The sequence below is a fragment of the Eumetopias jubatus genome, unplaced genomic scaffold (genome assembly GCF_037043125.1).
Source record: "Eumetopias jubatus isolate StellerSeaLion01/CBP00866 unplaced genomic scaffold, mEumJub1_p1.0 scaffold_12, whole genome shotgun sequence".
Lineage (NCBI taxonomy): Eukaryota > Metazoa > Chordata > Mammalia > Carnivora > Otariidae > Eumetopias > Eumetopias jubatus.
Genome location: NW_028274818.1, coordinates 105409243 through 105426718, shown reverse-complemented (window position 1 = coordinate 105426718; position 17476 = coordinate 105409243). Strand labels below are relative to the sequence as shown.

Here is a 17476-nt window from a genome sequence, read left to right as displayed (position 1 = left end):
CTAAGCAGGCTCCACGCCCAGCAGACAGCCCAACGTGGGACTCGATCTCACCACCCTGAGACTGTGACCTGGGCCCAAATCAGGAGTCAGACGCTCAACCGACTGAGCCCCCCAGGCACCCCAACGTTTATTGCTTTTATAATTTAAAAAACAAGCTTAATACTTTAATTCTAATGGTTCTAAAATCTGGATGGGAGATCTAAGAATAAATTATTTTCAGAATTCCTGTATATTCCAATCATTATAAAAAAAAAGCCCCAAATCAGAAACCATCAAACAAAACAAGCATTCTCAATAGAATCTGCAGGAATGTGGGGAAAATGTGGGGAAGACCATACAGAAGCACCTGTGGCACTTTTAACAAAGACTCTTTTCTTCTTTCTATTCAAAATTCCTTTCAAATGGATACATTTCATTAAGATAAACAGCCCCAAGTTCTATTCTGGAAGTTCTTACTCTGTCAAATAGAAAAGGCAGAGAATTGAGAAACATTATGAAAGGATAAGCACACGTGCAAATAATCCAAGAACACTGTGAGAATACACAAAAAAAGATCAGACCACGACAAAATTATGTATCAAACTCAAAACAGAAAGGACGTGCTGGAAGCAATGAGACTCCAAATGTTACAAAATTCTTTACTAAAAAGGCAGAATTCCCCAACTGTAAGGCCTGGATTCATCCCCAAGTTTTAGAGTTTGCGTTTGAGAAGAGTCATTTTCAAAAGCCAAGGACCTGCAACTGTCTAGACAGGAAATGATTAAAACACAAGCAAACATTCGGACCGCGTCACGCACGAGGTAGGGAGGCGTATTGGGTATGTTAAGGAAGTGGTAAGGGGGAGAGCTGACTACACAGGCAAAATGGCTTTTTAACAACACAGGAAATGGTTCAGAACCAAACACGGGGGAAGTGAGTGTAGACTGATTCTCATCGACCAGATAATGAATGCAGGCACACACACACGGGATTTAAATTTCTCCATGGCTCTCCGAGATAGGTCTGATCCCCCGTAGACGTGAGGAAGGATCTGAGGGGTGAAACAATGCAAGACCCAGCTGGAGGCAGGAAAGCCAGCAGTCACAGCTCTTTCCACTAGAGCACCACGTCAACCAAGGGAGCTCCCCAAAGACCTCTCCACGTGGAAGACTTGATAAAAAACGGGTTATGTGGAAGGAACAGAACTCCTACCACACGAAACCAAGCTATTCACATGCGTGCCGGAATATGTAATACCAGCCATGCAAAGGAACGACAGTAGGTTGGAACAGTTCAGGATACTGAATTTCTCAGACTATAAAGGAAATAGCATAGAAGAGAAAATGCAAGTGGTCTGACTTGAACTGTTGAGGCAAATATGAATATATAACTAGGAAGATTCTCAGCTACAAAGGGGGACAGAAAACCTAAACCTCTTGCCCAGGACAGAATTTGTGTTATCAAGGGCCAGCAGACGTTACGTTTGCCAAAAGAAAGATGGTTGCTAGCATCAAGATTGAGAATTTCAAGGAAGAACCTTGGGGTAGTCGTGAAAGGAAAAATATTTCCCATGGAGAGCTGGTGCTGATGTGAGCTCACTGCTAGGCAAACGCATGCCTGTCTGCACCCTTTATCCCCGGTGGACTTGGCAGGAGGGCGGGAGGAGGGCAGAGACAGGCAGTGCGCAAAAGGTGGAGGCATGATTCTATCCAGGGCCAAAGGGCAGATCGTGACTTCTTGCTTTTTAATTCTTTTCGTTTGGCTGCTGAAAAAAAAATCCCAGCTCTACCCAGAAACCAGTTATAATTGGGCCACTTATAATGCTTGTCAGAACATAATTTTTCTTGGGGTAGCTGCTGTAGGGCTGAGAATTTGCCCGTAAATGGAGAGCATGTGACACTGTTCTGTCCCCCTGACTTCCCAAGACACAGGGGCCTCCTTGGTAGCCTCTACCAGAGCTGGGGTTTTAGAATTACTTGTGTAATTCTTTCATTAATGTCTGTACCTCATGAGACTGAGAACACCTTTGGATGGAGACTTTGGAGGGGTGAAGGGGCCAGAGAACACGTTAACTTTATTATTGTATCCCTAGTGCCTTGTACATGGTGGAGTCTTGACATTTAATGGTTAATGAATAGACACAATTCTTACAAGAGCACACAAATTATAGGGGTGTTCTTGAAGAACATTCAGTCACGTGAAGACTCCGTCATGGGTGATAATTTTTCTCATTTTATATTTTGTTACCATGGAATCAATACATGAGTATGTTATGATAACATAAAAAGATAAAAAAGTGCTGGAGCAATGCGACCACTGTGGACAACAGTATGGAGGTTCCTCCAAGAATTAAAAATAGAAATACCATGTAATCCAGTAATTCCACTACTGGGTATTTACCCAAAGAAAATGGAGACACTAATTCAAAAAAGTCATAAGCGCTCCTGTGCTTACTGCAGCATTATTTACAACAGCCAAGATATGGAAGCAACTTCAGTGTCCACGGACAGACGAACGGGTAAGGATGGGATGGATGTACACACACCAGGGAATGTGAATCATAAAAGATGATGAGAGCTTGCCATTCGTGACCACATGGATGGACCCAGAGGGTATGATGCTGAGTGAACTAAGTCAGACAGAGAAACACAAATACCATATGATTTCACTTACATGTGGAATCTAAAAAATACAACAAAGCAAAGGAACAAAGCAGAAACAGACCCGTAAAGACAGAGAACGGATGGTTGCCGGAGGTGAGGGGGCTGGGGAGGGGGTCACGAAATGGGTGAAGGGGGGGGAGGTGCGGGAACGAGGCAGAATCACGGGGAGAAAGGGCACAGCATAGGGTCACGGTCAGCGGCCGGGCGGCAGCGCTCGCTGGACGGTGACAGGTGGCGGCCACACCTGGGAGCAGAGCATTTAGGAAACCCTGTGTTGCACACCTGAAACTAACGTCACACTGTATGTCAAGTATACTGCAATAAAACAACAACTCGGGGATGAGCAAGAGAAAATAAACTAGACTGCTCAGAACCACCGCTTCTGCTCACGTTAAGAAAACAGGCTGGAAGAAAACAGCACTGGAAGTTGGAATCTCCCAGAAGCAGGGGGAAAACAAGCCAAGATGGGAAATGAAAAGAGGAGGGACCGGAAGGGTCCGTCCAGGGAGTCCAGGTCGGGGTAACAGGCCCTTCAGCAAGAGCAAAGCAGGGAAGCGGAAGACAGGAGGTCCCGTGAGCAGGAAAAGGCGCTGCTTCGGGGGACCCCGGACCCCTGTCGGGAGGGGCTCTTCTGGGACCTGGGGACCCGGCGGGGTCAGGAGCACTCCCGGGCGCCGGCCGCGGCCCCGGGGGAACGCGGGGAGCTCGGGGGCAGGGAGGGACCGTGTGAGCAGACCCCAGAGGACAGAAGGAATAAGCTACGTGACAATCTCGGGACACTCTAGGCCGAGGGGACACGAAGGCAAAGGGCCGAGGGAGGCCGCCGCAAGAGAGCAGCGGCCAGAGGGCAGAGGCCAGAGGGCAGAGGCCATGGGCCAGGCCTGGGGGCGACCTGTGGGGTGTTAGCTGGGAGCCTGGGGCCGGGGGAGGACCGGCAGAGTCTCCAGAAAGCTGGCGGCGGCCTGTGCAGGGCAGTGAGGGGCAGCGGGGGGCGGGGGGGGGGGGCAGAGGGGCCACAGGTGATCTGGACAGGGCTCTCTGCCGAGGGCCACGGGTGGAGCTCTGGGAGGTGACAAGGGAGGGCGTGAGGGCGGGCTGGGCACCGAGGAAGGAGAAACAAGAAGCTAGTATGAGGGGCCATAAGAGATTCGGGACCATTAGGTTTAGGAGGCTTTACAAATCCCTAAGAAGAGCCCAGGACAAACAGGTGCGGGGTTGAGGGGGGCGAGGGGCGGGGTCCAGGCTCAGAGACGGAACCCAGGGCGCACTCAGGCGACCCTGGGACTGAGCCAGGGGCTGCTGATGCTCCGGGGTGAGGAGCACCCGCACAGGGCACTGGCAGGAGGCAAACAGAGAGAGGGTGGCGTCCCAGAATCGAGTGGAAAAAGTGCTTCGAGAATAGGGAGTGACCAACGATGTCAGATGCTGCTGACAGAGCAGGACAGATGAAGGCCACAGAGTCATCGTGGGGTCGGGGGAGAGGGAGGCTGGGGGGGATCCCCGACCAGGGAGCTTCAGAGGCCAGAAACGTTTGCTGAGGACAGCGGGGGAGGGGGTGTAGAGAAGAAGCGAGGGATGTGGAAGCAGGGCTGGGGATGCGCACAGCTCTGGCGAGGGATTCTGCTCCAAGGAGAACAGAGAAACAGGTCAGTGACCGAGGGAGTAGTTTTTAACAAATTTGTGTTTGCCTTGGAATTTCTCATTGCTTTTCTTTTTACTTTGCTCTATTTGCCTTTAGGGCCTCCTTAAAGCGTACACAGGGAGGGGATACAGCGTCCAGCGAAGGTCGGGGGGGCATGTTTATTTAAGAAGGGAGTAGTGGTAGCACACGCGTACGGCGATGAGACTGACCCGAGAGAAAGGAACATTCTGAGGAAATGAGATAGATGCGAACAACAGTAGGAGCATGAGGACCTGGCCGCGTTGTGCGAGGGGCAGGGCCGCTCTTCTATGGGAACACACCTGGGCCATTGAGGGCCACGCAGGGCATATGGGGCCCCATGGGTCTAGATGCTGGCAGACTGGATATTTGGTGGCAGTGAGGAAATACTCTCTACTTTGCTTCTGTGTCCTCAGTTAAAGGGAAGCAGAGTCAGCAGCTGAGAGCGAAGGTGGGCGGGAGCGAGGGAGAGGTCTGAGGACACGCACAGGCGGGAGGCGAGAGAAGCATCGACAGAAGCACGGCACGGCTGCAGAGGCCGCTGAGCCCTCCCGGAGGCTGGCGTCCCTAAGGGGGACAGAGGCCAGCAGTGTGGCGGGCATCTTCCTCCAGCTACCCGCCGCTGCTCAGCCGAGGCCCGGCAGCCCCAGGATGGGACTGTTGGAGGTTTTGCTGGACAAGTGCAACAAATGGAAAGAGGAGCAAGGCAGTGATGGTGGTGGTGGATTACATGTCAGCAGGAAGTAAGGAAGGGAAGGGGGGAGAAAAATAGAAAAAAGGCAGTAGACTCTGGATGATGGGTGGTCCTGGATGGGGCTAAATTACTTCTGGTGAAGGAAGGACTAAAATCAGATTGTCATCAGACCACCCGCTCTGTGACACTGGGTGCTGGAAGACAGGACAGCAATGTTTTCAAAGGTCTGAATGAAAATTACTTTCTTGGGGCGCCTGGGTGGCTCAGCCGTTAAGCGTCTGCCTTTGGCTCGGGTCACGATCCCAGGGTCCTGGGATCGAGCCCTGCACCAGGCTCCCTGCTCAGCGGGACACCTGTTTCTCCCTCTCCCACTCCCCGCTGCTTGTGTTCCCTCTCTTGCTGTCTCTCTGTCAAATAAATAAACAAAATCTTTAAAAAAAAGAATTACTTTCTCCCTAGAAGTCTATAAAAAAAGCGAACTATTAAAGTGCAAATTAACAGATATTTTCCATAAGACCTTGGAAGATTCACCTCCCACAGGCCCTTTCTAAGAAAGCTACTTCAGGATATACTCCAGTAACATGAGGGAGTAAACCAAGGAAGAGGAAGCTGTGGGATCCACAAATCAATGCTCTGACCTAGGAAAGCAGCAAAGGCCCATGACGATGATGGTGCAGAAGGCCCAGAGAACCACCAGTCAGGACTGGACAGTCTCCACAGGGGAGACACATGGAAGAAGGGGGCAAGGGGGTGGGTGGTAAAAGATGAAGCTTAACGGGGCAATAAAGACAAAGCCTGGTTGGTTTTTTTTTTTAAAGACAAATATGAAGAAATTCTTGGAAAAATTAAAATTTGTTCAAAAGGCTAAAATAAACTCTAGAATACCACTTAACACCTCAGTGAACGATATTTACATGGTCACGATAATATAAACAATGTACTGATTTTCAACTCTTAAAAATAATAGGTAGACAAGCACAGGCTACAGAACAGACTATGAACCTTCAACCTTGATGATGCAAAAGTATGCCAGATGCCAGGATGTAGGAGGCAAAGGGGGAAGGATTCCTGAAGGGGAAGTCAGGAGGATTTATGTCCTTTTTGCTTATGAAAAAGAGGGTCAAGAGATCATGTCTCTAGTTGACAAACCAAAAATAATGGTGAAAACACAGTATGTAGTTACAAAGACAATGAAAGAAGATCTACAAATGGCGACAGCACCAAACTAGGAAGTGAGAGTATTAAATTAGATCCTCACCACAAGCATTACCCAAGTCTGTGTCTATGACCATACATCCTGAAGTCAACGCATAATGTCTGAACTTGGCCAATTTAGTGACATAACGTTACCTATTAGAAGAGAGAGTTAAAAGAGCAAAAAAGGCAGTTGTCTCAAAGGTGTAAAGAGGTAAGATGGGAAATAACAGTTTTTCATTCTTCTATTTTTAAGATCATTTGCATGAATGATTTTGACCAACGAGTCACTTTGCAAAATTCCTTTGACACCAGTGCCCCGGAAGTCCTCTCCTGGGAAAAGCAAGGCTGCTTCACTCCCAGACTGATTTCAGGAGCAGGTCCCTCGTGTTTCAGGTTCAGAGCTGCCAGATGAAGTGGGGGATGGGGAGGATGGTAGAAAAGCTGAAACCTATCTTTCCAAGAAGTAAATTCAGGGTGAAGGAGATGTGCCTTCTGGTGGATGTGACACAGCTTCGTTCCCAGGAGCACTGAAGGCCATGCGGGGGTCGTGACTGCCCCAGGACAAGCGCCCTCAAAAACCTCCCGTCCCGGCGGCCCAGAGCCCAGCACAGTAGCAAGTGGGGCCACCCCAGCTCCTCACCTCGCCACTCCGCCATAATCCAAACCTTCTTCTCCCCGGAACTTCACCATCAGCCGCTTCTTCAGATCCTTCGGCCGCATCTTCATGATCTGGCGGTAAGACTCCTGCTCGGCAAAATGACAGTGTCAGAGAGAAGAACAGGTGGCATTCTTGGAGTTACAGAAAGGTGAAAGGTTGTCGGTGATGGAGCCCAAATCAGGATGCACATTCATTTAAATCCGAGTCTGATCTGGTTCCCATTCAGAGTGTTGATTCGGTGTCCCGTATGCGGCGGCTTGTCGCCGGATCTCCCCAGTCTCCCTCAGAATTGACAAGGCAGCCCGTGCCAGGCGAAACCGCACCGAAAGGACACACACACCCGCATTTTCAGCACGATCACTAAAGGCTTAACAGCAACCATCCTCACTACAGCCCATGTTCTCCACAAAATTTAATTTTAATGTGCCATACTAAGAACAGCTTATATATTTTATTTTTTCTTAAGATTTTATTTATTTGCCAGAGAGAGAGAACGTACAAGGGGGGACAGCAGGCAGAGGAAGAGAGTGAGGGAAGCTCCCTGCTGGGCAGGGACCCCAATGCGGGGCTCGACCCCAGGACCCTGAGATCATGACCTGAGCCGAAGGCAGACGCTCAACCGACTGAGCCACCCAGGCATCCCAACTTACATATTTTAACCAAAATGAAGACATCCCTAGAGAATCTGAACAGTAAAAGAATTCTGAGCCTGTTTTTATATCTGAGGTGAAGAGTCACATGATTTGCACGGAGTCAAAAAAGCAAAAAAAAAAAAAAAAAGCGTTTAAGTAAGACATACTACTAGCTTACCCAAAACACAGAACAGGTGGCCAGCCCAGCCTTCCCCCGGGTTCAGTCTTTTGAGTGGAACTCACTAAATGTTTGTAGATATTTTCAATGATAAGGCACTTAAGAATCTTTCCATGCTTTAAATGTAATGTAATTCAAGCTTTAGAACCCAAGAGTCTTGAAAGAGGATGCTGAGTGGAAATGATCTGGCAGCAACATGTCAGTAATTCAGCACTTTCCTCTCCCCGGCAACCACTGAAGACTGCTCAATGGCCATTTTGGCTGATCTGTCCATATCACCCAACACTGGCTGAGCTCGGGTGTCGAGCCTGGCCCTGGGCACTTCCTCAGTGCCCATCACCAGGAAGACCTCACTGGGCTCCCCACAGCCCCCGGCCTCGCCCTCCGTGCCCCTCTCGCAGCCGCTGCAGCCCAGTGGGGATCTGAGTTCAGTTCTTCTCCAGTCTCCTTTGATCACTTCTGCCAGTGGTTCCACAAAGGCAGGCAGGATATGGCCCAAACATCACTGAGATTTTACCTTCTGATCAGAGGGGCCTGCCTGTTTAGAGGTCTTGATCCCACCGGGGAGCTGTATGAAGGACGGAACCCTGATTTTCAGGAACCACCTGATCGTCCTATTTCCAGAAAACACATTAAAAATATGGTGGCCAGCTGGCCACTAAGCTTCTCTGAGGAGGCAAAGCCATTAGGTGAAACTCTGTGTAAGACAACAGAAGGAATGACTGGTTCTAAAGAAACCATGAAGATAGCGGGAATATATAATCTGCACAGAGCAGATAAGAGGACTGACAGTATTATTTAGCACTAGTTTCCATATAAATCTCTTTATTTTCACTTCAGAAGTTCTTGAGCTTCTAAACTCTTACCAAAGGAGAAAAGTCTCTCTGTGGCCATTGGTCCTGAAAAAGACCTACAATTTGCTGAGTAAATAAAATCAAGACCTGAAGGGGCGCCTGGGTGGCTCAGTCGGTGAAGCGTCTGCCTTTAGCTCAGGTCATGATCCCAGGGTCCTGGGATCAAGCCCCACACCGGGCTCCCTGCTCAGTGCGGAGCCTGCTTCTCCCTTTCCTCCCCGCTTCTGCTCTCTCTCGCTGTCTTTGTCTCTCTCTCAAATAAATAAAATCTTTCAAAAAACAAAAAAATCAAGACCTGAAACACCAAACAGAAAGAACTCACTGTTAACAGAGTTGAACCGTCTATGCCTCACTGCTGGTTGCACTGAATCCCATACCTCAAATATTTCTTCTCTGGATACTTCGATGCGGCAATGACCGGCTTGGGGCTGCTGAAGTGAAAGTTCGTGTCTGAGGACCTTCAGCTTCTGGACTAAATCTCTTTCATATCTCTGGGCAGGAAGCTCCTCGTCTTCCACAGAGCCCTCACTGGGCAATGGCAGCGGTTGGCTGGGCTCCTTTAGTTGGCACTGGTGACTTGAGGAGAAGACAAGCATCAAGGTCACTCCAAAAGTAGCGGCCAAGGGAGCTGCAAGCAAGGGCCCCCCCCATACCAAGCAACTGAGAGTTCGTTACACAGAACTTCAAGAAGAAATGTTCTCTCTGCTGACATAACCACGTACAAAGATACGTAAACACTGACAGTGTCCACCACTGGCCTAAATAGAGAAGTCTAGATACGTCCTAAGTCAAGAAGATACCCCAATTCCAAGCCACTGCTTATCCCATACATCCTCACTGCTATGAATAAAAGCAGAAATTGCGATCATTTATCGTGCATCTAGTATGTCTCTGAGAGACTGACCGACGCACTAGGAGATGCACCTCGGTGGCTAGAATTGCATGGAGCTGCAAGCTGATTATCGTAAAGGGGGCAAACAACGCGAGAGTAGTCCACTGGGAACCATTCCTCAGTTTCACAACCCAGACATTTCTAAGCCCACTCACAAAATTCCAGTAAAATCAAGGACTAGGAGGAGCAGAGGGATGAAGTGGCATTTATCTTTTTCAGGTTCTGCCCCCAAGGTCAGCTGTCAATGAGAAGCGCTACGTGGGCTCTTACGTTCTAGAGAACACAACAAACCTGGGACACTGAACGTGGGATCCAAGGTAACTCCCAGGTCCAAGTTGTCCGGGAATGACGGGCACAGGAAAAGGCTCCGGCGAGGAGCATTACCGACTGCGGCAGCCCTTCTGGGTGGTGACGAACAGACACTAAGAAAAAGCCTCATTTCACTGCCCCTCACTCTAAGGGCCACGCACTCCTCAGAGAGCCACATGTGGAAGCTTCGAGAATGGAGCTAAGACTGCCCTCTGAGTGAATTTCACTGAGGCTGCAAGCAAGAAAAGGGGGCAACAATACAGCTCCGAACAGCTCACAGCTTACTTGAGAGCTTGAGATATGCACCTGTCCACCGACTGTTTATCATATTTTACTTACACTTATTCTCCACTAATACACAAGGCAGTAGATAAATTAAGAGAAATATTAGTAGAAAACATTACATTATAAATGTAAGAGGTCAACAAAGATTTTATGAAAGTCTTACTTCATGATGTGATGTAATCTTGGGTCTGTAAACTGGGTGGTTCGGTTATTATGATCTACAAAATATATTCTCCCCGAAACTGTACTTCTGACTTCCCAGCCTGGTGGCAGTGGTCCAAGTTCATCACAATTCACACTGTTAAGGTCTCTACCAAAATGGAAGATAACAGAGAGGTTTGTCCATCTGCGTGTGGAGGCAAGACCAAAACTTCAGCGAGAGGAGCCACAGGAATCCCTGATCAATGTGGCCATAGCCCAGTTTCACTAAGAGGGACAGTCATGGTGCTACTTACGCCAAACTCCCACCGAGTCCAGCCCTCTGTGCCACAAGTGGCAGCGACACCCGAGAGAGAAAAACGGAGCCCTCAGAGCCTATAACCGTGATGGTGAACCTGGCCCACCCAGGGAAGAGCATTTCTTACACCAAAGAGGGCCAAGTAGCAGGAAGCAGCTGACTGCTGTCAGAAAACTCTCTGTATTTACGAGCTAAATTAAATGCTCCAAGGTCACAGAGGTGTCCTCACTGAAAAGCTCCCAGAAGCCCGAGAGTAAAGCTCATGGGGACATAATAACATGCCTTCGAAATCTCTCCGTTCCGAGCAGGTGCGCCGGGAAGCGGCATTCTCATGCTTTAGGGGACTCTGTTCCACAAGTGTTTCTGATCCTACCCTCGCACTTAGTGATTTCAATACAGTCCAGTCATGTGGGAGCACAACATCACCGACCAGGTCGCTTGTCTAATTAGCACAAAAACTGACATTTCTTACAGTGGGGACTAAAGAGACACCTCATTCATTTGCAGGTAGGTAATGAATCTGAAATTCAACAGAGACTCGGAAAGTCAGCGATAGGAAGCTTGTTCTCAGATGAAACAAATTATGAATAGAAAGGAAATGAGCATTACTAAAAACGTTATTAGGTAGTAATGCTGTTCTAAAACAAAACAAAACAAATTTTGAAAAGGAAAGCAAAACAAAGAAAAAAGAAAAGAAACAACTCCATTATGGGATGGGGGAGGGGTGGGGGTCTCTCTGACCTGGGCTCAGATGTATGGCCTTGTAGAAGGAATTCGTATAGAAAAGCTTCATCTCCCCCAGGAATGGTCCCCAAGGGGCTGAGGCAATAGGGACAGTAAAGTAGAAGAGAGAAAGGGTAATGGAGTCTTTATATTTCCTTTGTAACGTTTTCTGATGGAAAATTTTCAGCACATACAAAAGCAGAGAGAGACCATTAATGAACAACCCACTTCGACCATTACCAACTCACCGTCCGCCTATTTCAAACACGCCCCTACTCGCTCCCACCCCCAGCCCCGATTATTTAAAGCAAACCCCAGCCATCCTATCATTTCATCCATTGCTTATTTTTAGATGAAAATGACAGCAACACACCTTGAAGGGCTCACTGATTTTTCAAGCAAGAGCACATCTGATTTCATCTAGGGACAAGGGTCTTTCCAGTTACGTGAACCGATTTCACAATCCAGGCCTGCTCTCTCAAGGACCCACTTGTGTGCCAACAGCAGGTGCCCAGGTACCAAAAGGAGTCTCAAGGGGGCAGCAGAGCTGGGACTCCAACCCAGAGAGCCTGAGTCCAAGCCCCTGTGACTCATCCTCTCGGCGCTGCCAAGCTTCTTCCAGCCCAAGGGGTGCTATCAATCAGCAGGGGGGGGGCGGCAGCAGGGGTGGGGGGAGGAAGTCCCCCCGAAACTGCTGGAGAAAGGGCTCTGACTGCACCCAGTCTAGAAAACTCACCTTGGTATCCTGGGGTCGTGCCAAGTGCTGACTCCAGTCTGTGTGTGCAAAAAGTAAACTTGGCCCTGCACCGTTGTTCTTTGTTCTGCATGAGAAACCAGAGGCGGTGGTTAGTTAGAGTCCATTCCAAGGAGAGTTGTCCAAGAATCTTCTCAGCACAGAGCCTAAGCTTCCTCTCGGTTTTCTTTTGAATCACGGAGACAAGAGGACAGCGGTGAGCTTCTGCCAGACCGTCTCACTTCACAAGCCCTGTGCGTGTATTTGGGCGGCTCGCCCTGCTCACCCCTGCAGAGCGGTGCTCCCCTTCCCCGGCCACACCCCGTGAGGCGCTGGATGTGTGTCCACCTGGGTCCTGACCTCCCCCTGACCGCGGGCACCTGTGGCCGCTCTCACGTCTGCTATAATCTGCACCTCTCCATTACATTCCTCCTTCCCTGGGTTCTCCTCTCGGGGGCAGTCAGATGCTCCTGTTTCCCTCGTACCCAGCGTGGTCATTCCCACATTCACATCACAGAGCGCCACACGTACCCTCATCCAGCCCACACATCATCTTGCATTTTTTTTGGTCTTCATTTGCCTAAAATTTTCACACGATTGCTAAACTGGGAGAGTGGAACAATTGCTGACAAATTCATGATGTATCACCACCTTCTTTACTTGTCTTTATTCTGACACAGCCGTCCTATGGCACAGCTTTGCCAACGTCAGCAGTTAGGGCACGGACAAGTCCCTAAAAATGGCTTCAACGGGGAGCCATGGCAGTTACCACGCGGGACGGCGGCGCAGATTCTCTCACCATAGCCTTCGGGGAGTTCTGGTGACTGGTGGCCGTGGGGTCGGTTCTGAGGCGTCTGGAGTGACCCCCGGACCTCGGGATTTCGGAGTCGCTGCGCCTGGAGTCTTTGATCTTGACTTGGGGACTCCACGAACCTGCAGTCCCCTCCCCCCGCAGCAGCACCAGTACTGTCTGTGTAAGGGGCCGGCTCCTCCATGAAGCAGCTGAGTGGCCTTCCAGGCCCTGAGTCTTCATACACGGTTCTGGAAAGGAGAGGAGCACAGTGTACATGGGGACCCCAGCCCGCAAGAAGCGCCTAAAAACCGATCGCGGCGCCCCCACACCCGCTTACTGCGCTTTCCCTCAATCGGGATGCCCCCAGTGCCTACTTGTACAAAATTTGTTCTGTCTTATTCAAACAGATAGACTTCTTCATGAGGCACAAGCAGCCAAAGGAAGCCATATGTCAAGTGCCACCAAGGGCACGTGTAGGAAGCCATCCTCGGGGAGAGCTGAACGACTGAAAAACCCAACCTTGCACTCTAAGAAGCTCGTGAAATGAGATTTCATTTTTCTTGTTTAAAATCAAATCCAAATACTCCATTTTCCTTGTTACTTTACTCTGTAATAGAACTCCTGGTTATATAAAGTACTGCAGTGACTTTAAGTACTCTCTAACATACGTCTCTACCTCCTGAACAATTCTGAAGACAATTTACCTTAATAGGCTATTCCCCTCACAAAGTATTTTTTAAAAACATCTTACATTGAAAACTTTCAAACATACACAAATTGAGAGACTATCTCCATAACCACCACACCCCAACAATGACCGGCTCCCAGCTACTCCTCCACGGTCCCCCCTCCACTGGATTATTTTGAAACCAATCCCAGAGTGATTGATTTCATCCTTAAATATTTCAGCATGTATCTCGAGAAGATAAGGACTTTTCCATAATCACGACTAAAAAAAAGGGACATTGATTTTTTCAGTATCATCAAATACCAGTGTCCAAATTTCTCCAGTCAGTAGTCTCATTTATCGGGATCTAAACAAGGTCCCCACACTGCAATTAGTAGGTATTTCTCTTAAGTCTCTTTTATTATTAATTTGTAGATTCCCTTCCTTTTTATTTATTTCTCTTGCGATTTATTTCTCAGTTGTCGAAGATGGAGCTGTCTTCCATACTCTATAGAGTGCCCCCTTTTGAATGCTGCTTAGGGCCTTCCTGCGGGGCTGGGCAGCACATTCCTCCATCCTCTGGATTTCCAAGAGGCGTGTTAATGTCAGATTACCTCTCTTTTGTGGTCTTTAAGCAACTATTAATGATTACTGCCCAGCTCCATTAAGGCATGGGGATCGCAAAACTGTGATCGTGACCAATGAGTTCTTAAGTTTTTTTTTTTTTCTTTTAAGTGTTTTCGGGCTTTTTTTTTTTTTTTGCTCAGTGTTATGATAAACTCAAGAATTTTTGATATATCTGATGTGCTTCCATCCATTGTAGTTATAACTCTTAACGACGCTCAAACTCTTTGACCAGTGAAAATCTCTTTCAATTGGATCCCGAGTCTTGTGGGCGCGACCCCACTAATCTGTACAGCCTCCTTTATAAACAGGGAAACCAGACCCCGCCTGTATCCCAAAGTCCTTTCCTGCATGTCAAGCGTCAGCACAAAGGTGTGAGGGCTACTTCAGGAAGCACAAGAGCCCAAGGCAGCAGAGACGTGAGTGGGCACCACCAGGGGGATACGTACCCTTCGTTCTCTAAAAGTCCTCTGCAGTCTACCACAGAGCCTCCAGTGCCTATCCTGTCTCGTGTCTGTAAACTGACTAAAACAGAAAAGAACGTCTTGCATTAAAATCCAGTGGCATTTCATACAATTGTCATACAGTGAGCCATTGCGAATGTGTAACTTACATATAATATTATTATACAAAGCAAGGCACATACATATACAGAAACGTATCTACTCCTAGGCTCTCAAGTATGAAGCATTTACTCCATGAGCTGCAAGCCCCCGCATACTGCTTGGAACATTCCTGGTAAATGTGGAGAAGGGAGTGCTGTGTTTTCACCCACCCCATAAAAATAACAGATTCAAAATAGTCGCTTCCTCTAAGTTACCTCATTTTTAAAGAAGATCTTTAATAAGGACACAGAGCGCACTTCCAGTATCTGGGAAGTCTAGATGAATTTAAATATTTATCCTCTATCACTACTGTGAACAACAAAGACATTTATAAAGGTGCTTCTAGTTATTCGTTTTCCCCCTGGCACACCACTCCACAGAGAAAAAGAAATCACAAACAGAAAAGCATTAAGTGAGAACTTTCTCATTATGACGGTTTTCAGGATGCATACCCACTGTTCATTTATTTTGAGTCAAGTCTCTTCCAGACAATGCCCAAAAGATCTGGGGTCCTAACTCACTCTGGTATGCTGCTGAAGTCCTAGGTTTTCTCCGCCTCCTTGCAATGCATATAGTCAACATTGGAATTACCCTAACATGCTAATAGGATGGGACGGATAACAGAACAAGCCACTTGACAGACAGAGCGCTTCCAATGGGACACCTCCAGTCAAGGCTTGTAACTTTAGCACATTTTTTCTCCTCCTCCATACTTCAATCCTAACTCTGTAAAATCCCTATTACGTGGAAGTCTTCCAAAGTCATCCCTGCTTTGTACATACACGGTAGGTCTTCCCAGAGAAACTAGTTCTCAGCCCTCGCATGTGTGGCCACCACTCTTACCATGAACGCTTGGAGGAGACAATGACAAATTAATCGTCCATGAATGAGGTGCTTAAAATTATATTTGAAATTATAACCCGAAATGTTTTTGGAGCCTAGTCATCGTAACTCAACTTGGGATGACGGGATGAAGGGAATTTGATAAAATAATAAAACCACACAAGATGAGCATTTTTAGTGCTGAAAAGATGGCCCCGGATGTGGCTTGTCCTTTGAAATCCGTCACCACTGTCAGTGCCTCTGTGTGCTTTCTCGCCGATGAAGCGCTGAATGTTAAAGTCTGTAAAAGCATCTCTTTATACAGATGAGAAAATTCTTACCCACTATTTGGCCACGAACTGCATCAGTATCTGAGGGATTTAGTTTGCATAGATCCAAACGCTGGTCTGCAAACAAACAATTCAAAACTTAACCCAGGGAAATGGTAGCTAGGGAGGAAGGCAGGAATTGTGTATTTCAGTATTCCAAAGGGGGGGGGGGGGAAGATGCCTCATAAGCCTTCTTCAGTTGTATTGAGAGGCAGGAAAGCATTTGGTTCTTACATCCGGTATCTTTTAATCTGCTGATGGCATTGGAGAGCAGCCTCACGCAGCCCAGAAAGCCAGCCCCCTGCTTCTTGTGGATCTTCTTGTGGTTCCACACGCTGATGGTTATAGAATCCGTTTTCCCAACATACCTGAAAGCACGCAAACTCCTTTTTAATTGTCTTTCTGAATTAGGATAGCCCGCTGAGATTTAATCTGACTGACTTGTTAGTACAAGAGTCCTTCTCACGTGATGGGGGCTCTCTAGTCCCCATCTAACAGGCACTCGGTAAATACACACTGACTCACTTTGAAGAAGCAAATGGACCTAACTACATCGTGATGATAATATGAGAACAGAGATTTGCTATATTTGCGTAGTTCCAAAGAACAATAAGAGGATTCCTAAATTCCCACCCATCAGGCTTTAACGTAGAATACCAATTTGCACCAAGGGCTACTTAGAAACCCTCAGATCCACCCGAAGCACCCTACAGAGCACGAACTCAGACATCACACCCCCACCTACTCTCCATGCAAATCAACCACAGAGGGCAGCTTTCGGGATGAGGAGGGACCACCACTTTCCAAGTCACTTGAGATTCTTGAGTGTAACTGCAATGAGTCTTGGAATCCAGTTACTAAAAATCCCACCCAAACTCAGTGCAATCTGTATCATACAAAACCAAGAATCACTCTAGGTTCCTTCAATGAAAATTTCTCAGCAGGGACACAGAAATGTAGGTGGATATAAAACAGTGGTTTTCAAGCTGCAATCCATTTTAGGAATGAAGGTAAGAAATTGTCTGATGGTCGCATAGGCTGAAAGACATTCAACCACACCAAACTGTATTTACTCTTGTAGAAGATCTACTGGTACTAAAAAGTGAGATTTTAAAAGATGGAAATACATAGACCACATTATTTGCTTAATAGATATGAATAATAGTGCATTTTTTAAAAGATTTTATTCGTAAGTAATCTCTACACCAAATATGGGGCTCGAACTCACAACCCCAAGGTCAAGAGTCTCATGCTCCACTGACTGAGCCAGTCAGACGCCCCCAAAATAATGCATTAATTAATTAATTAATGTCTGCCTTCAGCTCAGGTCATGATCCCGGGGTCCTGGGATCAAGTCCCGCATCGGGCTCCCTGCTCAGCGGGAGCCTGCTTCTCCCTCTACTCTTCTTCCCCCACTCACGATCTCTCTCATTCTCCCTCTCTCAAATAAATAAATAAAATCTTTAAAAAAATAATAATAAAGTAAAGCTCTACTACCAGGTTTGGAGTTTCACTGGAAAAGACAAAAAACAAAAAAGAGTAGCATATAGAGGACCTGAACCACGGCCCCTTTTTTCCTGTTAGCATGGCCAGGAGATAGAAAAGTTTGAAAACCCCAGTTATGGAAGCAAACCATAAAAATCCATGAAAATGTCAAACACAAGAACTTCCAAGTATACGGATTCTAAAATTAGGCAGTATGTACCCATTTGGCCATCCACT

The 17476-nt window shown here is 47.5% G+C and overlaps 1 protein-coding gene across 2 annotated transcripts in view; it reads right to left on the bottom strand.

Annotated features, from left to right (window-relative positions):
• Positions 1-17476, bottom strand: part of SMURF1 (SMAD specific E3 ubiquitin protein ligase 1) — a 108468-nt gene that overhangs the window by 12413 nt on the left and 78579 nt on the right. For both annotated transcript variants that reach the window (XM_028088425.2, XM_028088426.2), the window contains exons 4-11: positions 15989-16122; positions 15767-15832; positions 14448-14523; positions 12714-12955; positions 11918-12002; positions 10165-10311; positions 8893-9091; positions 6834-6937 (exon numbers count right to left, since the gene is read on the bottom strand). In XM_028088425.2, the coding sequence (XP_027944226.1) occupies positions 6834-6937; positions 8893-9091; positions 10165-10311; positions 11918-12002; positions 12714-12955; positions 14448-14523; positions 15767-15832; positions 15989-16122 (1053 nt within the window). The remainder of the gene's footprint in view (positions 1-6833; positions 6938-8892; positions 9092-10164; positions 10312-11917; positions 12003-12713; positions 12956-14447; positions 14524-15766; positions 15833-15988; positions 16123-17476) is intronic.